This window comes from Anomaloglossus baeobatrachus, chromosome 3, assembly GCF_048569485.1.
Source record: "Anomaloglossus baeobatrachus isolate aAnoBae1 chromosome 3, aAnoBae1.hap1, whole genome shotgun sequence".
Taxonomy (NCBI): Eukaryota; Metazoa; Chordata; class Amphibia; order Anura; family Aromobatidae; genus Anomaloglossus; species Anomaloglossus baeobatrachus.
This window is the reverse complement of record NC_134355.1, coordinates 619,087,080-619,112,142: the sequence shown is the minus strand read 5'-3', so window position 1 is coordinate 619,112,142 and position 25,063 is coordinate 619,087,080. Positions and strand designations below refer to the sequence as shown.

Here is a 25,063-nt window from a genome sequence, read left to right as displayed (position 1 = left end):
TTCTTTGAAGAAGCATCTGCCTTCCACTCTCGAAGCCATAAGATCCTGCGGATAGCGAGGGAATTAGCCGAAGCCACCGCAATGCGGTGAAAAGCTTCCAGCATGGCAGACATGGCATAGGATGAAAAAGCTGAAGCTTGGGAAGTTAAGGTAACCATTTCGGGCATAGATTCCCTGGCGAGGGAATGCATCTCCTCTAGAGAAGCAGAGATGGCTTTGAGAGCCCACACTGCTGCAAAAGTCGGGGAGAACAAAGCCCCCGCCGCTTCATATACGGATTTGGCCAGAAGGTCAATCTGGCGGTCAGTGGAATCCTTAAGAGAGGTGCCATCAGCCACCGATACAACGGTCCGGGCTGAGAGTCTAGACACCGGGGGGTCTACCTTTGGGGAATGAGCCCACTCCTTGACCACCTCAGGTGGAAAGGGAAAGCGGTCATCAGAACCACGCTTTGGGAAGCGTTTGTCAGGACAGGCCCTGGGCTTGGTCACAGCGGCCTGAAAACTGGAGTGGTTAAAGAACACACTCTTTACTCTCTTAGGCGAGGTAAACTGGTGCTTTTCTGCCAGAGAGGGTTGCTCCTCTGATACTGGCGGATTGAGATCCAGTACAGAATTAATGGACGCAATCAAATCACTAACATCTGAGTCACTTTCGGACAGATCAATGGGGTACATGGAGTTAACCTCCGAGCCCCCTGTAAAGGCATCCTCCTCATCCCGCGAGTCAGCTCCTGAATCAGAGCCGCGGGACGAGGAAGGAGAGGGAACCCTGCGTCTCTTCTTAGAAGGACGGGGTCTGGGACCAGATGATGAATCCTCTGTGAGCTCCGGTCCTGAGAGACCCCTAGCAGCAGAGGCACCCTGTGAAAGGGGCTGATACATGTTCAGCAAAGTCCTGGACCGAAGTCCCATGGAGTCAGCAAAAGACTGGGAGATAGACCTAGAAAAGGATTCTACCCAAGCCGGGGGTTCAGCCACAGGAGCAGGAGCAGCCTGAGAGACCACTGGGGGTGAGACTCCAGGCTGAGGCACCGCTAGGTTAGAGCAGGCATCACAATATGGGAATATGCTCGGTTCAGGCAGCAGGAGCTTACATGCAGTGCATACTGAATACAGCTTTGGAGCCTTGCTCCTCGTGTGAGACATGCTGCTGGAGTGGGGGCTCTGCCAGAGAATGAACCCCAGAGAGTATATTCAGAGGTCCACAGACCGGTTGACCGGTTGTGGCTTACCAGACCGCTGGAGCGGTGTTGTGTGCCTTCCAGATCCCGAAGCCCGGACCCCCAAGCACAGCAACTCAGCAGAGGTGCTGCAGACCAGCGCTTGCAGAGAGAACGCTGAGAAAATGGCCGCCGGAGCGAAGAGAGGGGGCGGGACTTGCTTGAAGAGCGGGATCTGGAGGGCCATAGAGACCTACAGGGGAGGGGACACACACTGCAGTGGGGAGTGTCCCTCCCCTGTGCAGAACGGCCGCCGGGAGGAGCCGAGCCTGTCCCTCTGCATGAATGACATGCGAGGGCAGTGAAACCGAAACTAGGCCTCCGGCGAAGCTGGGGCCTAAATCTGAGCGGCGCGGCCGGCGCGCAGGCACCATCGGCGCGGTTCTCAGGCGACAGCCAGAGAACCCGCCGGAAATGTCATAAAACACAGTCAGCACACTCTCCCACAACAATAAAGTACAGGGACCCCCAATATATAAACGTCTCAGGTACTTAGCTTGCTGAGACGCAGGGTTCCAAGTACCTGGGGATGAGTGCTCCGGTCCAGCAGGATCCTAAAGGGCTGCGGATGGAGACCGGTCTCCTGCCAAGCATGGAGACCGTGCTGGCTCCCACTTCAAGCCAGAGCCCAGAAGGGATGGTGAAGGAGCGCGGCATGTAAGGCTCCAGCCTTGGAATCCACCTTAACAACACCGCCGACACAGTGGGGTGAGAAGGGACATGCCTGGAGTCCAGACTTGGACCCGCTTTAAGCTCAGAGGGAGGAGCTACACTTTTAAGTGTAGTACTTTGTGTGTCCTCCGGAAGCAGAAGCTAAACACCCATGGTCTGGGTCTCCCATAGGAACGATAAAGAAAAGTAGATTTTGGGTACTCACCGTAAAATCTCTTTCTTGGAGCCTTCATTGGGGGACACAGAGACCATGGGTTGTATGCTGCTGCCACTAGGAGGCGACACTAAGCAAAACAAGGAAAACTCCTCCTATGCAGTATACACCCACCAACTGGCAATCATTCCTCAGTTAGTGAGAAAGCAATAGGAGACAACAAGAAAGAACGAACAATCTTACAGAAGTGAACATCAAAATCAACATTCAACAGTAACATTGAACAGTAACATATGTCCAACACAAGGGCGGGTGCTGTGTCCCCCAATGAAGGCTCCAAGAAAGAGATTTTACGGTGAGTACCCAAAATCTACTTTTCTTTATCGCTTCATTGGGGGACACAGAGACCATGGGACGTCCTAAAGCTGTCCCACGGGTGGGTCTAATGTTACTCTCAGGGCTGACCTCGGTCCACTGCAGCCTGCAGAACTCGTCTACCGAGGCTCGCATCGGAGGATGCGAAAGTGTGGACCCTGTAGAACTTTGTGAAAGTGTGGAGCGAAGACCAGGTGGCCGCTTTGCAAAGCTGCGACGCTGGAGCGTGGTGACGGACCGCCCACGAGGCTCCCAACGCCCTGGTGGAATGGGCCGTAATCCTGAGTGGGCGCGTTCTCCCTCTTACCCGGTAGGCTTCCAGTACGGCAGAGCGAATACATCGCGCAATGGAGGACTTGGAGGCAGGTAGGCCTCTGCGCGGGCCGGACGGAAGCACAAAGAGGGAATCCGACCGTCTGAAATGAGACATCCTTGAAATGTACCAGCGGAGAGCTCTGACCAAGTCCAGCCTGTGGAGAAGAACCTCACGAGGGTGCGAAGGGTTCGGACAAAAGGAGGGAAGAACAATGTCCTCGTTTAGATGAAAAGAGGAGACCACCTTGGGCAGAAAGGACGGTACCGGATGAAGGACTACCTTATCCTGGTGGAAGACAAGATATGGAGAGCGGCAGGAAAGTGCCGCTAGTTCAGATACCCGCTTGATTGACGTGATGGCAACTAAGAAGGCGACCTTCCAAGAGAGGAACGTTAGAGACACCTCCTGCATAGGTTCGAAGGGGGAATGCTGGAGAACAGACAGAACCAGGTTGAGGTCCCAGGGATCCACCGGAGGTTGAACGGGGGGCACCGCATGCGCAGCCCCCTGAATGAATGTGCGAACCTGTGAGCGAGAGGCAATTCTCTTTTGAAAGAGAATGGAAAGAGCAGACACTTGGCCCTTGAGGGAGCCGAGTGCTAAACCAGCATCCAGACCAGACTGCAGGAAGGACAACAGAACTGGCAAGGAGAAGGTCATGGCTGTGACCTGGTTAGCTTCGCACCAGCGGAAATAGGCCTTCCACGTCCGGTGGTAGATGCGGGAAGAGGAAGGCTTCCGTGCTTTGATCATTGTCTGGACGACCCTTTCTGAGAATCCCGAGGAAGTTAGTACTGCGGCTTCAACAGCCATACCGTTAAATTGAGCGACTGTGAATTCTGGTGAAGAAAAGGCCCCTGAGTGAGAAGGTCCTGGACGTCTGGAAGTCTCCACGGAACGTCGGTGAGAAGGTGCACGAGCTCTGCGTACCACGGGCGACGGGGCCAATCTGGGGCCACGAGAATCACCGGAACTCCTTCCGCTTTGATCTTCTTGACTAGCTTGGGGATAAGCGGAAGCGGAGGAAAGAGGTACGGCAGAGAGAACTGCGACCAGGGGATCGCTAGGGCGTCCGTTGCGAGCGCCAGTGGGTCTCTTGCTCTGGAGATGAACTGGTGCACCTTGTGATTCCACCTGGAGGCCAGGAGATCCACGTCGGGGGTCCCCCACCTGGAACAGATCTGCTGGAAGATTCTGGGATTGAGGGACCACTCTCCCGCGTCGATGCCTTCTCGGCTGAGGAAGTCGGCGGCCCAATTGTCCACACCCGGGATGTGGACTGCCCGGGATGTGGACCGCCGAAATCGCTTGGATGTTCTGTTCGGCCCAGTCGAGGATTTGAGATACCTCTCTCATCGCCGCTCGGCTGCGTGTTCCGCCCTGATGGTTTATGTAGGCCACAGTGGTTGCATTGTCGGACTGCACCCGAACTGGGTGTCCGCGAAGCAGAGCCTTCCAATGAAAGAGAGCCAGGCGAACTGACATGAGTTCCAAGATGTTGATGGGAAGCTTGGTTTCCGGCTCGGTCCAGCGACCCTGAACTGTGAGGTCCTGGAATGTGGCTCCCCATCCTCGCAGGCTGGCGTCTGTTTTGATGACCTTCCATCGAAGGGGAAGAAATGATCTCCCTTGGAGGGTGAGGGGAGAGCATTTCCACCATTCCAATGACTCTCTGACTCGAGGAGGGATCGCAATTGGCCGATCCAGGGAGTGAAGAGACTTGTCCCATGCTGCGAGAAGGAGACCCTGAAGAGGGAGAGTATGGAATTGACTGTAGGGCACCGCTTCCATTGACGCCACCATCTTTCCGAGAATGCTCATTCAGTACCGAAGGGAGCAACGGGGTGCGCGTTGGAGCTTCCAAATCCCCCTGAGGATAGCTGAGAGCTTGTCCTTGGGCAGAAGAACCCTCACCTGCGTGGTGTCGAAGATCATGCCGAGGAATGAGATGCGTTGAGTCGGGATCAGAGATGACTTTGGTCTGTTGATCAACCAGCTGAGACGGGTTAGAGTATCCAGAGTGATGTTGAGACTGTCGCGGCACTCCGACGCCGAGGGAGCCTTGATCAAAATGTCGTCCAGATACGGGATGGCTAGAATTCCCCGGGTCCGAAGAATAGCCATGACAGTAGCCATCACCTTGGTGAAGACTCTGGGAGCTGTCGAGAGCCCGAATGGGAGAGCAGTGAACTGAAAGTGTTGCCCCTGAACCACGTAAAAATCTCTGATGAGCTGGAAAGATTGGGATGTGGAGATAGGCGTCCTGGATGTCCACCGAGCAAAGGAACTCCCCGGGTTCCATGGACGCTATCACTGAGTGGAGAGACTCCATGGGGAATCGCCGGAGACGGATCCGCCTGTTGAGGCGCTTGAGATCCAGAATGGGGTGGACTGTGCCATTCTTCTTCGGTACCACGAAGAGGTTTGAATAAAAACCCCGGAATCTGTCTTGAGGGGGGACGGGGGTGATGACCCCAGAGTCTCGCATGGACTGGATGGCTGCGAAGAAGCCCTTGGTGAGGGAGGGATCCTTGGGGGGTTTGGACTGGACGAAGCGTGAGCATGGGAGCGAAGAAAACTATCTTGTAGCCGTGAGAGACGACGTCTCAAACCCAGGCGTAGTCTATCACGGAAAGCCACATGCTTCTGAACATGAGGAGACGACCGCCGACCCTGGATGAGGATCCTGGGACGGGAGCCAAGTCATGCGGAGGAGAATCTGTTGGATCTGAAGCTGGAGGGCTTGGACTGCTGGCCACGGGAACGCCAGGAACGCCAGTGAGGTGTTGCCTTAAAGGAGGGCTTCCGTCTCTCCTGACGTGCTGGGGACCGCTCACGACGTGTGTTGGTGTTGGTAGAGAATTGACGAAAGGGGCGAAAGGGAAAAGCCCGCCGCTTTGGAGGGGCACGGGGAATCCTCTGTTGGGGGAGGAAGGTACTCTTGCCCCCCGTAGCCTCAGAGATGATCTTGTCCAGTTTTTCTCCGAAGAGTCTGGCACCAACAAAGGGAAGACTGGTGAGGGACTTTTTGGATGCTGAGTCCGCGTTCCACGCTTTAAGCCACAGGGCTCTGCGGATTGCAGTAATGTTGCCGGCTGCCAGGGCAGCGGAAGCAGCAGTCGAGGGACGCAGCGATTAGATATTTTCCGGCATGTGTGATCTGATCTGCCAGATCTGCCAGCTCGGGTCTGGGAGCGTCAGCTAGGATACCACGCCGAAGGAGCCTTGCCCAGGCGAAGACAGCCTTGGAAACCCAAGTGGCTGCAAAGGCTGGAGTGATGGCAGAGCTGGAGGCTTCAAAGGCCGACCTGGCTAAGGATTCTATGGTCCTGTCCGAGGGATCCTTCAGGAAGGCGCCATCAGACAGCGGCAAGGTGGTGCTGGATGAGAGTCGGGAGATCGGAGGATCCACTGAAGGGGCCACTGACCACTTCTGAAGAAGTTCCGGTGGAAAGGGATAAAGGACCTGTGCCCGCTTGCGCTTCTGGAAACGCTTGTCGGGATGTTCCCACTGTCTGGAGAAAATATCCTCAAACTCCCTGTGGTTGCCAAAGCTTCTTGGCAGCTTCTTGGCTCTTTTGAAAGGGACTGATTAACTGGTAGGCGCCGGATCAACATCCTTCACCTCTAGGGTCTGATTGACAGCAATGACCAGACTGTCCATCATACCGGTCAGCTTGGATATATGTTCAGAGTCCAGATCGGAGTCAGAAACAGAGTCCTGGTCCGAATCTGGAGCTGCCGCAGAAGAGGCAGGGGACAGAGAGCGTGATGCTCTGGAGGCCATAGCGGGGCTAGGAGAGCTGGAGGATGACCCTGAGAGGGACCGCTTCCTAGACCTCCTGTGAGTTCTGCCCTGCCGGGCTGGAGGCGCTGCGGGCTCAGACTCGCTCTGGATCACCGGGGGGACTCCAGAGGAGGAGGCGGGCAGACGGTCTATGGCCGAGGCTAAGGTCTGCGACATCTTAGTTAAGTTGTCCACGGACTGAGAGAGAGCTGAGGCCCACCCAGGCATGGGGGCAGAGTCCTCGTTACGGGCAGTGGGGGGCTCCGTAGTAGTCATGGTAGGGGTGCTACAGGCTAGGCCGGTGGAGGAGGACTGCCCTGAGGGAAACTTTTTTAGACAAGAGGTGCAGGCGAAGTGAAGCACTATGGCCTGTGGCTGAGAGCGGGTCGCTCTTGTGCTGGACATGGGACAGCAGGGAGAGAGGGAAGGAGAGAGAGAGAGAGAGAGAGAGAGAGAGAGAGAGAGATCAGAGCAGAGGATGCCAGGAGGATGGGGACTGGGGAAGGAGCTGCCTCCCAGTGGCAGAGCTTACCCAGACTCTGGCGTCCTGTGTGTGCTGATGCTGCTGTCTGAAGCTGGCGCTGTGTCCTGAAGCTGCAGGCTGAGGGAGCAGAGGTGGGGGCTCCGGAGGGCTGCAGGTTAGTCTGTGGGGGGCTGCACCGGAACGCTGCCGCTGCCCAGAAGCGTCTCAGGCTGTAATGGCGCTACTGAGGAGTCCGGGCTGGGGGAGGAGCGGTAAAGAAGCGCGAAAAAACGGCGCGCTGCCGGGAGCCGGGATTGGCTGAGTGAAAGGAGAGCCGGGAGTGGGCAGAAAGAGCGGGCAGAAAGAGCGGGCAGAAAGAGCGCGCAGAGGCCTGCAGGGAATGGCTGCTAGAGCGGGCGGGCCTGTTGGAAAGTAAGGACCCGTGCGATAGGCCGGCCGGGAGGGGGCGTGGCCGGCCGGGAGCTAGGCCTGAAGAGAAGCCGGGGGCTAAATTTTAGGGATGAGACCGCAGGGGGAGCCGGAGAACGGTGCCGAGGACGAGAGCGGGGGCGGGGGCAGAGCCTGTATGAAAGGGGATCTGACCAGGGGTAAGCTAATGCTAAGGGTCCTAATTCCTTCCTTTCCCTCTTTTTTTTTTTTTTTTTTTTTATTTATTTTTTTTTTTTTTTAAGACGGAACCCCCCATGACCCGGGACAAGGGATGGGTACCTGTCCCGAAGGCTGATAGTCCTCCTGATCCTGGCTTGATGCTGGCCTCCTGGGAAATACCTAGGGAGACGAGTATCTTCCGGTGATTTTTTCGTCTCCCCTCCCTGATCAGGCCGGCTGTGGAGGGCGAGCGTGCAGGGGGAGGGGGGCAAGGACCATCCGCCTGTCCTTCTGTGCGGATGCCCCCCAAACAGTCTTGAGAGTGTTAGGGGGGTAGGGTCCTGCCAGACAGACACGGAGGACAACGGAAGTGGCGGACGGACCCCACTTCTGTGCGACCGGTCTCTAGGGGGGAGAGCAGGGTGAGCGATTACACCCTGTCGCCCGACGAGCTGTGTCAAACGAAAAAGGGGAAAAAATTAAAAATACAAACCTAAGGGGCCGGGAGCAGCCCCAAGTGTGTCCACCTCCTATGGACACTAAGCTTAAACTGAGGAATGATTGCCAGTTGGTGGTTGTATACTGCATAGGAGTTTTCCTTGTTTTGCTTAGTGTCGCCTCCTAGTGGCAGCAGCATACAACCCATGGTCTCGATGTCCCCCAATGAAGCGATCAAGAAAGTGAAGCCACTGAAAGGAGAGTACATAACAGGGGGCTTAAATTTAAAGTATCACTCCAATGCTGGAAGAAAACAAAAAAAAACAAACAAAAACTGCTTTTTTGGTACTTTAGCAGTACAGTTCACTCACTCATTCTGGACTCCTTAGCTTTATGTAAAAAAAAAAATGGTTTCCTGGGATCAGAGAATTGACAACCAATGATTACAATGGTAAATTAATATCAGATTTACAGGGCACTGTGCATCTTCACTAATGATTAGAGCATGGGTTCCCAATTCCAGTCCTCAAGGGCCGCCAACAGTGCACGTTTTCAGGATTTCCTTAGTATTGCACATGTGATAATTTAATCACCTGCACAGTTGGTGATTCCAACACCCATGCAATGCTAAGGAAATCCTGAAAACATGCACTGTTGGCGGCCCTCGAGGACTGGAGTTGGGGAACCCTGGATTAGAGAGTATCGAAATACTCGGATTCGTGATACTCGGCCAGTAGCAGGCATGGGGGTTTTTTTTCCTCCTGAATCAATGTTATGTTTGTGGAGCAGCAAAGACACATCCAATAATGTACATAAGAGACGGAACTATAGCTTTAGAAAACAATTCTCTATGGAGTCCCATAGAATGGATACAATGCTGGGACAGGACAGTCAGGGAACCTAAAGTGGTTGTGCTGCGTATCTACAAGTGAATGAGTGCCCGCCATCCGAACGAGTGAACGCATGTGTGCCATCCGATATAAGCCATCAACCGTAGCATGCAGCGTCTTCTCTCTCATGCTGAATTGGCATGAGAACAAAATACTGGTTGGAATTGCCCGATTATATAACATTGGAGCAAATGCTACCTGACAAAACCTCAGATCGCACTCATCCAAGTTACAGTGTTGGCCAAAAGTATTGGCACCCCTGCAATTCTGTCAGATAATACTCAGTTTCTTCTTGAAAATTATTGCAATCACAAATTCTTTGGTATTATTATCTTCATTTATTTTGCTTGCAATGAAAAAACACAAAAGAGAATGAAACAAAAATCAAATCATTGATCATTTCACACAAAACTCCAAAAATGGGCCAGACAAAAGTATTGGCACCCTTAGCCTAATACTTGGTTGCACAACCTTTAGCCAAAATGACTGCGAGCAACCTTTTCTGGTAACCATCAATGAGTTTCTTACAATGCTCTGCTGGAATTTTAGACCATTCTTCTTTGGCAAACTGCTCCAGGTTCCTGAGATTTGAAGGGGCCTTCTCCAAACTGCCATTTTGAGATCTCTCCACAGGTGTTCTATGGGGTTCAGGTCTGGACTCATTGCTGGCCACTTTAGTAGTCTCCAGTGCTTTCTCTCAAACCATTTTCTAGTGCTTTTTGAAGTGTGCTTTGGGTCATTTTCCTGCTGGAAGACCCATGACCTCTGAGGAAGACCCAGCTTTCTCACACTGGGCCCTACATTATGCTGCAACATTTGTTGGTAGTCTTCAGACTTTGTAATGCCATGCACACGGTCAAGCAGTCCAGTGCCAGAGGCAGCAAAGCAAATCCAAAACATCAGGGAACCTCCGCCATGTTTGACTGTAGGGACCGTGTTTTTTTCTTTGAATGCCTCTTTTTTCCCCTGTAAACTCTATGTTGATGGCTTTTCCCAAAAAGCTCTCCTTTTGTCTCATCTGACCAGAGAACATAAGAAGTGGGGTCTTCCTGGGTATCCTACCATACAGTCCCTTTTCATTCAGAAGCCAACGGATAGTACGGGTTGACACTGTTGTACTCTCGGACTGCAGGGCAGCTTGAACTTGTTTGGACGTTAGTCGAGGTTCTTTATCCACCATCCGCACAATCTTGCATTGAAATCTCTCGTCAATTTTTCTTTTCCTTCCACATCTAGGGAGGTTAGCCACAGTGCCATGGGCTTTACACTTCTTGATGACACTGCGCACCGTAGACACAGGAACTTTCAGGTCATTGGAGATGGACTTGTAGCCTTGAGATTGCTCATGCTTCCTCACAATTTGGATTTTCAAGTCCTCAGACAGTTCTTTGGTCTTTCTTTTCTCCATGCTCAACGTGGTACACACAAGGACACAGGACAGCGGTTGAGTCAACTTTAATCCACGTCAACTGGCTGCAAGTGTAATTTAGTTATTGCCAACACCTGTTAGGTGCCACAGGTAAGTTACAGGTGCTGTTAATTACACAAATTAGAGAAGCATCACATGATTTTTCCAACAGTGACAATACTTTTGTCCACCCCCTTTTTTATGTTTGGTGTGGAATTATATCCAATTTGGCTTTATGACAATTTTTTATTTTTTTTTTCATTGAAGACAAATTAAATGAAGATAATACCAAAGAATTTGTGATTGCAATCATTTTCAAGAAGAAACTGAGTATTAGCTGATAGAAATGCAGGGGTGCCAATACTTTTGGCCAGCACTGTATATGTTAGCTATACGCCAGTGTGAGCTCACCCCAAGAGTAATAAAAGTTACAATCTCCCTGAAAGACCATCATTGCAAGCTTACTGACAAGATTTTCAGTTAACCCATTCACCATTATTACATTATAATACACCGTACAACAGAGTCTAGAACAGAAAAAAAAATTAAAATTTTAATGGTTCTGAATAGCAAAATGTTTTTATTTTCTTAGTGTCAGCCGCCTGTTGGTAGTAGTGTACACCACTGCTCTCGTGTCCCCCAATGAAGGAAATGAGAATATGATTTTTAGCCAAAAATATATGTATTCAAGGTAGAAATAAAAACTTGTCCCCAAAGGTCAACAATCCCTTCAAAATAGGCTGTCCATTACTTTTATATTGATTATTAATCCTTAGAATACTTCATCAACATACGACACCACCACGACGAATCAGTTGTAATCCGCTTGCAGCTGTGTAGACGCGTTTTCAGCTGCTGGAGATCCCTGCTAATCTGAAGGACTCTGCCATCCACCGATATGGAGGTTTTGGAGTTGGCAAACCTTTACATGCACCTTCCCTCCTACCTGTTTTCCCTCTATCTACACTCCCCCCACCTTCTTTGATTTACAGCTCTGACTTCAAAGACCCTGAGAAATAGAAATAAAAAAAAAGTGTGAAGGTGCACTTAAAATCACCCGTGCTTGGTTTGAACAGTCATTCTGCACTGATAGGCTATGTGCCCACGCTGTGGAAAATTTGCCGCGATTTTTTCGTGGAAATTCTGCAGATTTTTGAAAAATCCGCAGTACAGCGAGTCCCTGGCCATTTCTATGGCATTTGGGGAGTGCTGTGCACATGCTGCGTTTTTTTTCCGCAGCGGAAATAATGCGGATTTCCCTGTGGAAAAATCTGCAGCATGTGAATTATTCCTGCGGATTTTTCCACAGGGTCCCATACTTACCTGCCTTGATAGCAGACACCGGAGTCACTTCCTCCGGTGCAGAGGAGCGCGGTGGAGCCAGGAGCGGGCAGCAGGAGGTGGGCGGGGCCTGCACGAGCTCCGGTCATGTGACAGCCGGAGCTAGTTCAGGCCCGCCCACCTTCACCTGCACTGTGAAGACAGACACGGCCGGAAAGTGAAGTGCTGCGTAGTGGAGGTAAGTATGAACGCCCCGATCACTCCAGCACTTGTTCTGCATTGAGGATGCAGTGCTGAAGCCATGGTACTGTATCCTCAATGCAGAATGCCCGCAGCATATCCGCAGGACATTCCGCAAATAAACCGCAGCATGGAAACAGACAAAGTTGTGCTGCGGATTCATGGAGCTCCTGCGGATAAATCCACAGGACACTTTCCCCGTGGGCACATAGCTTAAAGGGAGTTTATGGCTAAGTCGAGAAAATTGGCAAGTAAATCACACTAAAAATAATGACGTCCTTGATGCCAGAGGTGGTCACTCACCATGATCTTTCTTCCTTTGAATTCTAAAATAATACATGATCTGCCGACCTCCTGACCAGCCCCGCTGAAAAATACACAAGGAAAGCCATTAGAACTGCTGACAGATTTAACCTAAGATTCTTGAGAATGATATGAAAGATCAGTCCTGCAGGTGAATGAAGCAGATTTCTCTAAAATACATTACAAAAGTTTCTTATTTTCAGGTGTAATGTTGATTCCCGAATCAAACTTCCAGAACCATTGATTACTCTTTCTATAAAAAAATTGTTTAAAAGAACAGAGAGTCCTCAGTGGTTGATACCTTTTAATGGCTAACTGAAAAGATGGTAATAATTGCAAGCTTTCGAGACTACTCAGGTCTCTTCATCAGGCATGGTATAACACAAAATCTGAAGAGTCACGTATTTATACACAACAGGACTTAGAATAGTGCAGTAAAAAAAAAAAAAAAAAAAGAACAAGTTATATGAAACAGAACTATCTCTATGGCAGGGGGACAAGCTGTTCTAGCCATAAATACTGCTGCAGTTCAGTGTGAAAGTTTTATTGTCCTTTGATAAGGGTCTGGTCCAGGGCTGTGACACGCTCGGATGGTCAGAGGACTCTGACCATCCGAGCGTGTCACAGCCCTGGACCAGACCCTTATCAAAGGACAATAAAACTTTCACACTGAACTGCAGCAGTATTTATGGCTAGAACAGCTTGTCCCCCTGCCATAGAGATAGTTCTGTTTCATATAACTTGTTCTTTTTTTTTTTTTTTTTTTTTTTTTACTGCACTATTCTAAGTCCTGTTGTGTATAAATACGTGACTCTTCAGATTTTGTGTTATACCATGCCTGATGAAGAGACCTGAGTAGTCTCGAAAGCTTGCAATTATTACCATCTTTTCAGTTAGCCATTAAAAGGTATCAACCACTGAGGACTCTCTGTTCTTTTAAACAATTTTTTTATCTCTACTGGCTAACACGGTACAAAGATATATTTTACTTGTACTCTTTCTATAGACATGCAAACAGAAATCTGGAGAATGAAAACTACTTGGGCCCTGATATATAACGAGCGGAGCTGTTCTTGCAGGTCTTGATGAGATGTTCTGGAGTCAAGTCTCTCCCGGAGTAATGAAGAGGTGAACGCCCGTTTATGAACCAAGAAGCGGCAAATGAGTGCGGTTCACCTCTTTCAGCGCCGAGCAACAAATCCTACTACAGTCCCTACCGGAGAATGGCTTGTACCGAGCGCCATCGCTCATCAGGTATTGGATAGTCACCACGCCCTCGCCCCATCCAGTTTGTCAGAGATGGACAATAACACAATAGTACAAGAACGATAAAAGTCGCATACTCTTTCTGCTGTGCCCAAATTATAGGATTTCAAGACATTTCTTACATCAGAACACTGGCATGAAAGCTTTCATGAATCGGCCTTATGTCACTGACTGCAGAACTTAATAGGGAACCTGTTACCAGATTTGGGGCCTATAAGCTGCGGCCACCACCAGTGGGCTCTTATACAACCCCTGACAAAAATTATGGCCTCCCCTGGCTCTGAGGATGTTCATTCAGTTGTTTACTTTTGTTTAAAAAAAGCCGATCACAGACATGGCACAAAACTAAAGTAATTTCAAATGGCAACTTTCTGGCTTTAAGAAACACAAAAAAAAAAAAATCATGAAAACATAATGTGCTAGCCAGTAATGATTACTTTTCAAGACCAAACAGAGGGAAAAATTATGGAATAAATCAATTATGAAGAAAAGATTATGGAATCATGAAAAACAAAATAACACTCCAATACATCAGTCGTATTTTGTTGCACCACCTCTGGCTTTTATAGTAGCTTGCAGTCTCTGATGCATGGACTTAATGAGTGACAAAAAGAGAATTTTGTTTACTTACCGTAAATTCTTTTTCTTATAGTTCCGACATGGGAGACCCAGACCATGGGTGTATAGCTTCTGCCTCCGGAGGACACACAAAGTACTACACTAAAAAGTGTAGCTCCTCCCTCCTAGCATATACACCCCCTGGATAACCAGTTTAGTGCAAAAGCTGAAGGAGGACATTCACCCACAAGTGGAGATAGAGCAAAACCCGGAACAACCGGAACCTCTGTCTACAACAACAGCCGGTGAAAACACATGGAACAAGAAAACTGCCAACAGGCAACAGGGAGGGAGCTGGGTCTCCCATGTCGGAACTATAAGAAAAACAATTTACGGTAAGTAAACAAAATTCTCTTTTTCTTCATTATTCCTTATGGGAGACCCAGACCATGGGACGTCTCAAACAGTCCATGGGTGGGAATAAACAGAAAACTGAGAAGTAGGCGAAACCTAACTTCACAAATAGGCGGCAGCAGCCTGAAGGATGCGTCTGCCCAAGCTCGCATCTGCCGAAGCATGAGCATGCACTTGGTAGTGCTTCGAAAAGGAATGCAGATTGGACCAAGTGGCAGCCTGACAGACCTGCTGAGCCATAGCCTGGTGCCTGAAAGCCCAAGAGGCACCGACAGCTCTGGTCGAGTGTGCCTTGATCCCCGGCTGGGGAGGCACTTGAGTACACTGGTAGGCATCGGAAATGGCCGACCTAATCCAACGAGCTAGGGTCGGCTTAGAAGCCGAGAGGCCCTTACGCCGACCAGTGGTCAGCACAAAAAGAGAGGTGCACCGCCTAACAACAGCGGTGCGAGACACATAGATCCGGAGCGCCCGCACCAGATCCAGAGTATGCAACGCTTTTTCAAAGCGATGAACAGGAGCCGGACAAAAGGAAGGCAGGGAAATATCCTGATTAAGGTGGAAAGGAGATACCACCTTAGGAAGAAAGTCCGGAGTCGGACGGAGAACCACCTTGTCTTGATGAAAAACCAAAAAAAGTGACTCCGAAGAGAGCGCAGCCAAATCAGAGACTCTCCTGAGGGAAGTTATGGCCACTAGAAAGACCACTTTCTGTGAAGACGAGACAAAGAAACCTCCCTAAGTGGCTCAAAAGGGGGTTTCTGGAAGGCCGTGAGGACCAGATTAAGGTCCCAGGGATCCAGAGGCCGCCGGTAAGGCGGAATGATGTGAGATGCACCCTGCATGAAGGTGCGCACCTGAGCCAGCCGGGCGATACGCCGCTGGAACAACACTGACAGAGCCGAGACCTGTCCCTTGAGGGAATTGAGGGATAGTCCTAGCTGCAGACCAGACTGCAGGAAGGACAGGATGGTCGGCAGGGAAAAAGGCCAAGGGGCATGGCCGGAAGAACGACACCAGGACAGGAAAATTCTCCAAGTCCTGTGGTAAATTTTTGCCGAGGAAGACTTCCGAGCCTGAGTCATAGTGGAGATGACTTCGGGAGGAATGCCGGAAGCCGTCAGGATCCAGGACTCAAGAGCCACGCCGTCAATCTGAGAGCTGCAGAATTCTGGCGGAAAAACGGACCTTGTGAGAGAAGGTCTGGGCAGTCCGGGAGATGCCACGGCACCTCTACGGACAGACGGAGCAGGTCTGGGTACCAAGCTCGCCTGGGCCAGTCCGGAGCAATGAGTATGACCCGACGGCCCTCCATTCTGATCTTGCGCAGGACTCTGGGCAAGAGAGCTAGAGGGGGAAACACGTAAGACAGACGAAACTGGGACCAATCTTGAACCAGCGCGTCCGCTGCAAGGGCTTGAGGATCGTGGGAGCGAGCCACGTAAACCGGAACCTTGTTGTTGTGCCGGGATGACATTGGATCCACTTCCGGAGTGCCCCACTTGCGGCAGATCGACCGGAACACTGCCGGATGCAGAGCCCACTCGCTGTTGTCCACGGTTTGACGGCTGAGATAATCTGCCTCCCAGTTTTCTACGCCTGGGATGTGGACTGCGGATATGGTGGACTTGGAGTCCTCCGTCCACTGAAGGATGCGTTGAACCTCCAACATTGCCAGGCGGCTGCAAGTCCCGCCCTGGTGATTGATGTAGGCAACTGCTGTCGCGTTGTCTGACTGGACTCGAATGTGCTTGCCCGCCAACAGGTGGTGAAAGGCTACGAGAGCTAAGAGCACAGCTCTGATTTCCAGCACATTGATCGAGAGGGCTGATTCGGACGGAGTCCAAGTGCCCTGTGCTCGGTGGTGGAGAAATACTGCTCCCCAGCCGGATAGACTGGCATCCGTGGTGAGGATCACCCAGGACGGGGTCAGGAAGGAGCGTCCCTGAGACAGAGAGAGGGGCCGAAGCCACCACTGAAGAGAGCTCCTGGTCTGTGGCGACAGAGCCACCAACCTGTGCAAGGAAGAAGTCCGCTTGTCCCAACAGCGGAGAATGTCCAGCTGCAGAGGACGCAGATGGAACTGGGCAAAGGGAACCGCTTCCATTGACGCCACCATCTGACCCAGCACCTGCATGAGGTGCCTGATGGAATGACGGCGGGGCCTCAACAGAGAGCGCACCGCCAGATGGAGGGACTGCTGTTTGACTAAGGGCAGCTTGACAAGTGCCGGCAGAGTCTCGAATTGCATCCCTAGGTACGTGAGTTTTTGGGTCAGGGTCAGAGTGGACTTGGGCAGATTGACAAGCCACCCGAATTGAACAAGAGTGGTGAGAGTGAGCGAGACACTCCGCTGACAGTCTGCACTGGATGAAGCCTTGACAAGAAGGTCGTCCAGGTAAGGAATCACTGCCAACCCCTGGAGGTGCAGAACCGCAACCACTGCTGCCATGACCTTGGTGAATACTCGAGGGGCCGTGGCTAACCCGAAGGGGAGAGCCAAGAATTGGAAATGTTCCTCTCCGATTGCAAAACGTAGCCAACGCTGGTGTGAAACTGCAATTGGCATATGCAGATAGGCATCTCTGATGTCGATGGATGCCAGGAAATCTCCTTGGGTCATTGAGGCAACGACTGATCGCAGAGACTCCATGCGAAAGTGCCGCACCTGAACATGCTTGTTGAGAAGCTTGAGATCCAGGATGGGCCGGAAGGAACCGTCCTTTTTGGGGACTAGGAAGAGATTTAAGTAAAAACCTCTGAACCGTTCCCTGGCGGGAACCGGTACAATTACTCAGTTGGCCTGCAAGGATGCCACGGCCTGAGAGAAGGTGGCGGTCTTGGAGCAGGGGGGAGTTGACAGAAAAAATCTGTTTGGCGGGCTGGAAGAGAACTCTATCCTGTAGCCGTGGGAGATGATATCCCGCACCCACTGATCGGAGACGTGTTGAAACCACACGTCGCCAAAGTGGGAGAGTCTGCCACCGACCAAGGACGTTGCTGGCTCGGCCAGATAGTCAAGAGGAGGCTGCCTTGGTGGCAGCAGCTCCTGCGGACTTTTGTGGACGCGGCTTCTTGCTCCAGGTGGGCTTCTGGTCCTTTGCGGAGTTAGTGGACGAGGCCGAGTGCTTAGAGGACGACCAGTTAGAGGAACGAAAGGAACGAAACCTCGACTGGTTCCTGCCCTGGACAGGTTTCCTGGTTTTAGTCTGTGGCAAGGAAGTACTCTTCCCGCCAGTAGCCTCCTTAATTATTTCATCCAGTTGTTCACCGAACAGCCTGGACCCAGCAAATGGGAGCCCAGCAAGGTACTTCTTTGAGGAAGCATCTGCCTTCCACTGTCGAACCCACAAGATCCTACGGATAGCGATGGAATTAGCGGAGGCCACCGCAGTGCGGTGAGAGGCCTCCAGCATGGCAGACATGGCGTAGGCTGAAAAAGGCTGAAGCCTGGGAAGTTAAGGTAACCAATTCAGGCATAGAGTCCCTAGTGAGGGAATGCATCTCCTCTAGGGAAGCAGAGATGGCTTTGAGAGCCCACACTGCTGCAAAGGATGGGGAGAACGAGGCCCCTGCCGCCTCATAGACAGACTTGGCCAGGAGGTCAACCTGGCGGTCAGTGGGATCCTTAAGTGAGGTGCCATCAGCCACAGATACAACTGTCCGGGCTGAGAGTCTAGACACCGGAGGGTCTACCTTTGGTGAGTGAGCCCACTCCTTGACCACCTCTGGTGGAAAAGGAAAACGGTCATCAGAACCACGCTTTGGGAAGCGTTTGTCAGGACAGGCTCTGGGCTTGGACACAGTGGCTTGAAAACTGGAGTGGTTAAAGAACAACTCCTTGTTCTCTTAGGCAAGGTAAACTGGTGCTTTTCTGCCAGAGAGGGTTGCTCCTCTGATACTGGCGGATTGAGGTCCAGTACAGAATTAATGGACGCAATCAAATCACTCACATCTGCATCACCCTCGGTCAGATCAATGGGGCACATGGAGGTAGCGTCCGAGCCCCCAGTAAAGACATCCTCCTCGTCCTGCGAGTCGGCTCGTGAATCGGAGCCGCGGGACGAGGAAGGAGAGGGGACCCTGCGTCTCCTTTTAGGAGGACGGGGTCTGGGAGCAGATGAAGAATCCTCTGTGAGCGCTGCAGAGCGAGCCGAAGCAGCAGAGGCGCCCTGAGAATGGGGCTGATGCATGCTCAGCAGAGTCCGGGACAGCTGTCCCATGGAGTCGGCAAAGGACTGGGAGATAGCCTTAGAAAACGATTCTACCCAAGCCGGGGATTCAGCCACCGGGGCCGGAGCAGCCGGAGGGACCACTGGGGAGACTCCAGGCTGAGGCACCACCAACATGCAGGCATCACAATGAGGATATGTGCTCGGTTCAGGCAGTACGAGCTTACATGCAGTGCATATTGAGTACAGCCTTGCAGCCTTGCTCCTAGTGTGAGACATGCTGCTGAGGTGGAGGCTCTGCAGTAAAGAACACACTCCTTCAGAATGACCCCCAAAGAGTGTATAAGAAGGTCCACAACCAGAGGTTGTGGCTTACCAGACCGTTTTGTGTGCCCTCCGGATCCCACAGCTCGGACCCCCAGACAGGTTGCAGAGATGCAGCAGCCAGCGCCGATCAGTGTGAGAACGCTGATAAAATGGCGCCGGAGTGAGGAGGGGGGGCGGGGCCTAGTCCAAGAGCGGGAACCGGAGGGCCAAGGAGATATCCAGGGGAGGGAAACATCTCCTCAGAGAGGAGTGTCCTCCCCTGTGCTGAACGGCCGGTGGGCGGGGCCGCACTGTCCCTCTGCATGACTGACATGCAGGGGCAGTGAAAACGAAAGTAGGCCGCAGCCGAAGCCTAAATTTTACAATGCGGCCGGCGCGCAGGCACCCTCGGCGCGGTTCTCTGGTGAAAACCGGAGAATCGGCCGGAAATGTCACAAAGGTTACATAAAACACTCTCCCCAACATTAAAGTGCAAGGGACCCCCCTGACAATAACGTCTCAATACTTAGCTTGTGAGACGCAGGGCCAGGTCCCTGAGGGATGAGTGCTCCGTCCGGCAGGGTCCTGAAAGGGCTGCGGATGGAGACCGGTCTTCTGCAAAGCAGTGAGAACCGTGCTGGCTCCCACTTCAAGCCAGAGCCCGAGGGATGGTGAAGGAGCGCGGCATGTAAGGCTCCAGCCTTGAAATCAACCTTAACAACACCGCCGACACAGTGGGGTGAGAAGGGACATGCCGGGGGTCCAGCTTGGACCCGCTTTTCTTCAAACTCTTTAAAATCAAAAATCAGATGAGAATGCATGTGTGGATGTATGCCTCCTGAACACAAAGCATTGAACTGGCTATATTTGGTTATCCAGGGGGTGTATATGCTAGGAGGGAGGAGCTACACTTTTTAGTGTAGTACTTTGTGTGTCCTCCGGAGGCAGAAGCTATACACCCATGGTCTGGGTCTCGCATAAGGAACGATGAAGAAACATTATCTTCATCAATCTGGCTCCAACTTTCTCTGATTGCTGTTAGCAGATCAGCTTTGCAGGTTGGAGCCTTGTCATGGACCATTTCCTTCAACTTCCACCAGAGATTTTCAATTGGATTGAGATCCAGACTATTTGCAGGTCATGTCATTGACCTTATGAGTCTTCTTTCAAGGAATGTTTTCACAGTTTTTGCTTTATGGCAGGATGCATTATCATCTTGATAAATGATTTAATCATCCCCAAACATCCTTTCAATTGGTGGGATAAGAAAAGTGTCCAAAATTTCAATGTAAACTTGGGAATTTATTAAAGATGTAATGACAGCCATCTCCCCACTGCCTTTACCTGACATGCAGCCCCATATCAATAACTGTGGAAATTTACATTTTCTTCAGGCAGTCATCTTTTTATTGTTTAGCTTTTCTGTATGTAAATCCCATTTCCTTTAGGAAATTTCTTACAGTTCGGTCACAGACATTGACTCCAGTTTCCTCCTGTTTGTTCCTCATTTGTTTTGTCGTGCATTTCCAGTTTTGGAGACATATTGCTTTAAGTTTCTTGTCTTGATGCTTTGATGTCTTCCTTGGTCTACCAGTATATGTTTGCCTTTAAAAACCTTCCCATGTTGTTTGTATTTGGTCCAGATTTTAGACACAGCTGACTGTGAACAACCAGCATCTTTTGCAATATTGTGTGAGGATTTACCCTCTTTTAAGAGTTTGATAATCCTCTCCTTTGCTTCGATTGACATCTCTCGTGTTGGAGCCAAGATTCATGTCAGTCCACTTGGTGCAACAGCTCTCCAAGATGTGATCACTCCTTTTTAGATGCAGACTAACAAGCAGATCTTATTTGATGCAGGTGTTAGTTTTGGAAATTAAAATTTACAGGGTGATTCCATAATTTTTTCCTCATAATTGAGTGATTCCATAATTTTTCCCCGTTTGGTCTTGAAAAGTAACCGTTACGGGCTAGCACATTATGCTTTCATTATGCAATGTGTGCACATGTGCTTTTTTCATGCGTTTTGGCTACGCTTAAAACTGCACCGTGTCAATGTCAAAATGCATGCGTTGTGATTCCACAGCAAAGTCTATGACAAGTCGCAAAATTCAAGGCGCACATTGCTTTTTTTAGGCAGCGTTTTGTCAAAATCATTGCCTAAAAGAAAAGCATTTGGTTGCATTTTCTACCCATTGAAATGAATGATGTGGCAAAACGCAACCAAAATGTTTAGCTGTGCATTTGCACTGCATTTTTGTTGCGTTCTGCATGCTTTTTTGACAAACAAAACGCAGGTTTTTTGATAGATCTGTCAGTGTCGGTCTCTCCCTCCTTCATACTCCCCGATCATCGGCGGAGCGCTGCGCGGCTGTCACACTGCTCCGGCGGCTTCTCCTGCCTGCTTCTGAAAGTGCCGGACGCTCATTAGGCAACCTCATATTCCCTGCCCACCGGCGCCTATGATTGGTTGCATTCAAACGAACCCCCACGCTGAGTGACAGCTGTCTCACTGCAACCAATCACAGCCACCGGTGGGCGCGTCTATATCGTGCAGTAAAATTAAACACACACCCCCCCCCCGCTTGATACCCAGCCAAGATTAAGCCACACAGCTGGTATTCTCAGACTGGTGTGGCCTATAGTTTTTAGGCTGCCCCCCAGCCTAAAAATATCAGCTAGCAGCCACCTGGAATTGCTGCACCCATTAGATGTGACAGTGCTGAACCTTACTCTGCTCTTCCCGAATTGCCACTGCAAATCAGGTTGGGACACAGAGACAGAGCCACACGATGACAGTGAACTTGAGTGAAGCTCTGACGTCACTGCTGCGGACCCCGCACTACTGCCTGTGTCCTGGCACTAACCTCAGAGGTTCATCCGTGTTGATAACAGCACAGAGACAGAGCAGCCCGATGACAATGAAGTTGGGTGAAGTTCATGAGAGTTCATTCTCATCGTGCGGCTCTGTCTGCTGTCAACAGGCAGTCATACTCGACGGGACAAGGATGTAACAAACCTGAATCGCTGTGGTACCGCACTATAAAAAATGCATCCAAAACGCATATAAAAAGCATGCAGGTTTTTTTTGTTTTGTTTTTTTTTTACAGTTCTCAAAGTCTGCCAAAGGGTGCATTTTTTTGTCAAATCAAGAATGCAGCGTGCGAATAGCCTTAGGCTATGTGCGCACGTTGCGTGTTTTCATGCAGGTACGCTGCGTTCTGCAGCGCAGCGTAACTGCATGCGTCCTGCGTCCCCAGCACAATCTATGAAGATTATGCATGACCGGTGCTCACGTGGCGTATCAGAGCGCAGAGCTTCGGCTACTGCCCGAAGCACGCGTTCTATGAAGTGACATGTCACTTATTCCGTGTGCTCTGCATGCAGCCCCTGCTCTGTCTATGGGAGGGGCTGCATTCAGAGCGCATGAAATCGGCTTTTCATTATGGACTGTTTCTGCAGCGATTTGAAGCGCACGTGTGCTGTTCAAATCGCTGCAGAAGTTTCTGCAGGGACAGAACGCTACGTGCGCACATAGCCTTATAGTGATTATGTCCTACACAGCGGCCTGGGCACTTATATACAGCAGTCTAGAACGCTATAAATATATATATATATATATATATATATATATATAAAACACTACACTGGTGGTGGCCGCAGCTTATAATCGCCAAATCTGCTGACAGGTTCCCTTTAAAAAAACAAGATCCTACCAGAGGGACAGGAATGAGCGGCCTAAGTGCAGTATACACAGGGGGGCACATAGGAGTGGGGGCACATAGGAGTGGGGGAGTGGGGGCATGGGGCTACACTCACTCCCTACACCACAGGGGTGGGGGCATACGAGGGCGCACTCACAGCGGTCTGATCAGCAGCTGGTCGCTCTCCTCCGCCGGGATCACACTCTCCGCTTTCCTCTTCACAGACATCTTCACATCAGCCTCGTTCCCAGTCGGTTAACCCGACTTCCGGTTCTCCGTTCAATCTATCAGTCCGTGTCCGAATATCTCTCGCCACTTCCGGTGTACGGTGTTACATACTGTAAGGTTCCATATGCTTTTTACTCCCGGCGTGGAGACGAGGATTTGCACAGTTTCTGCGCTAAAGTGAGGGGCAGGAGCGGCTCGGTAGGCTGGTAATGATATAATAACAGGTGTGTGCTGGGTAATACCGGCGCTGCATGCTCGCCACTAACTGGGACTTACGTTGAAAAGTAATATCTAGTCTTTTGACCCATTGATCCAATGGAGTTGCGGCTTTTATCTTCACAGTGCTGGTTAGAACATGAAAGAAGTGATCCCATTGGTTCTGGGAGCAGGCACTCATAGCGACCAATCAGGTTGCGGCTTTTATGTTTGCAGCGCAGGTTAGAACATGACAGAAGTGATCTTACTGGTCCTGGGAGCAGGCACTCATACCGACCAATCAGATTGCAGCTCTTTTCTTTACATTGCAGATTAAACCATGAAAGAAGTGCTGCTATTGGCTGCTCTGGGTAATCAGCGCAGGCACAACTGCCCTATTTAAAAGGGGCAATGTAACTGACAGGCTGCTTTCCAGGGCAGGGGTCTGGGAATATTTGGGGATGATGGGAGGGAGAATAATCCTCGTAGCTTTTATTATTGGCCCAAAAAATATTGTTTTTACTGTAAAGGTCTTTTTCAAGTAAGTTAAAGTGGATCCCCGCGGCCCTAATGTACTGATTTTGCACACATTTGTGAAGGTTGTGGTGTAACACCCATCCCAGATGCACAGACTAAAGAAGAGCTGGAGAGCTGGTTATTTTCCAACATTTGGGGAGGGGAGCAGTCACATAACATGAAGCTCATGAGCGCAAAAGCTCCAAGGTGCCCTAAATTATTAAGGGTATTGCTGTCATAAAGACCAAAGGGACCAACCCCAACCCCCCGGGGTCCAGATGAAACTGCTACCCCCTACAAGGTAAAAACAAATTCTGTAAATTTGGTGGCCAAACCCTTTTTTTTTCTCCAAATTAATTGCTTGGAAACAGATTCAATGGGCTCCATGCAATATCTGTTGCTGTTACAATTTTGGAACAAGTTTTTTGCTAAACTATTGTTTCAGTGCCCCATTTCACCCCAGCGGATCTGTTTCCCGTACAGGTCGTACCTGTGTTCTTCATCGCTAAAATATGGAGGACTTAAAGTCTATGGGGATAATGTTTGTTTTGTGGGCCCCCCAAAAAACCCATAATGAGACGTCCGTTTTTTATCCGCTTTACTGGTCAAACTCGCTATGAAAGTGAATGGGTCACTAGCTATGAAAAACTATATCTGTTGGATACCAATATTATTACTGAAGCTTTGAAAGAGCAGAAATAGAAAAAAAGGGAAAGCTCAGCACCACGCTGGAAAATGCTGCTGACAATCAATATATCCGGTGGGTGCTGGTGATGCAAAGTGAAGGCAAACAAAAGGAAAAAAGCACATCCATCCGGAAGTAAAATGGCGCTTCTTCTATATTGATAGTCCATTAAAATAAACATGCAGTGGAATCCATAACAAAGTTTAAAAGCATCCGCTCCTGACGCGTTTCTGGCATAGTATATTAAATTAGCTGCATGTAAACACGTAAATTACACAATTAATCGTGATAAACTACAAACAGCAACCAATGATATTGTACCTGCCAAAATACACTGCAAACCTAATAGAATGAAAAGTAAACACAAAATTAACAACTGATATTAACACAATTAATACATGTAGAAAAGGTCGTTCTTATGAGTCATTCCCCGAAGGGTATTTAGTGTTGAGCGTAAGGATCCAGTAAGCTTCTCATGCAAGAAGGTTTTTTTGCCAGTCTCCTCCTGTTTTGGGGTATTCGACCATCACAATGCAAAAGAAACTAAGATCAGCAACAATAAAGGAGTGCTGGCATACTCTAGTGACATAACCTTTTACATCGAGGGTCTTTACACAAAGTGACAGCATAAAAATACTCCCCCAAAAAGTACTCTTTTTCCTATTAAGATCTCACAGTAGACAAAGTAAGGCTGAGTAATCCCATGTTATAGTGATCGGAATATAGTAACTTTAAAGTTATAAAACAGAAAACAAAAAAGGAAACGTTATGAGCCAAGGTCTTGTGCCTTTGTTTATGCATCGTATACAAATAATACAAACTAACTGTATACAGTGTACACACTAACAGTGCAGATCTGAG

The 25,063-nt window shown here is 50.1% G+C and overlaps 2 protein-coding genes across 3 annotated transcripts in view; one reads left to right on the top strand and one right to left on the bottom strand.

Moving 5' to 3' along the window:
* CPSF3 (cleavage and polyadenylation specific factor 3) overlaps positions 1-22,851 on the bottom strand; it is a 122,735-nt gene extending 99,884 nt beyond the window's left edge. Inside the window, exons 1-2 of the mRNA XM_075341089.1 lie at positions 22,736-22,851; positions 12,159-12,222 (exon numbers count right to left, since the gene is read on the bottom strand). Coding sequence (XP_075197204.1) covers positions 12,159-12,222; positions 22,736-22,806 — 135 coding nt within the window. The 5' untranslated portion in view covers positions 22,807-22,851. The remainder of the gene's footprint in view (positions 1-12,158; positions 12,223-22,735) is intronic.
* Positions 22,852-22,916: 65 nt separating this feature from the next.
* Positions 22,917-25,063, top strand: part of ITGB1BP1 (integrin subunit beta 1 binding protein 1) — a 34,702-nt gene continuing 32,555 nt past the window's right edge. Inside the window, exon 1 of one of the 2 annotated variants that reach the window (XM_075341091.1) lies at positions 22,917-23,004. The gene's annotated coding sequence lies outside the window, so the exon portion shown is untranslated. Of the gene's footprint in view, positions 23,031-25,063 lie in introns of both variants that reach the window. The other variant, XM_075341090.1, reaches the window with a different exon arrangement.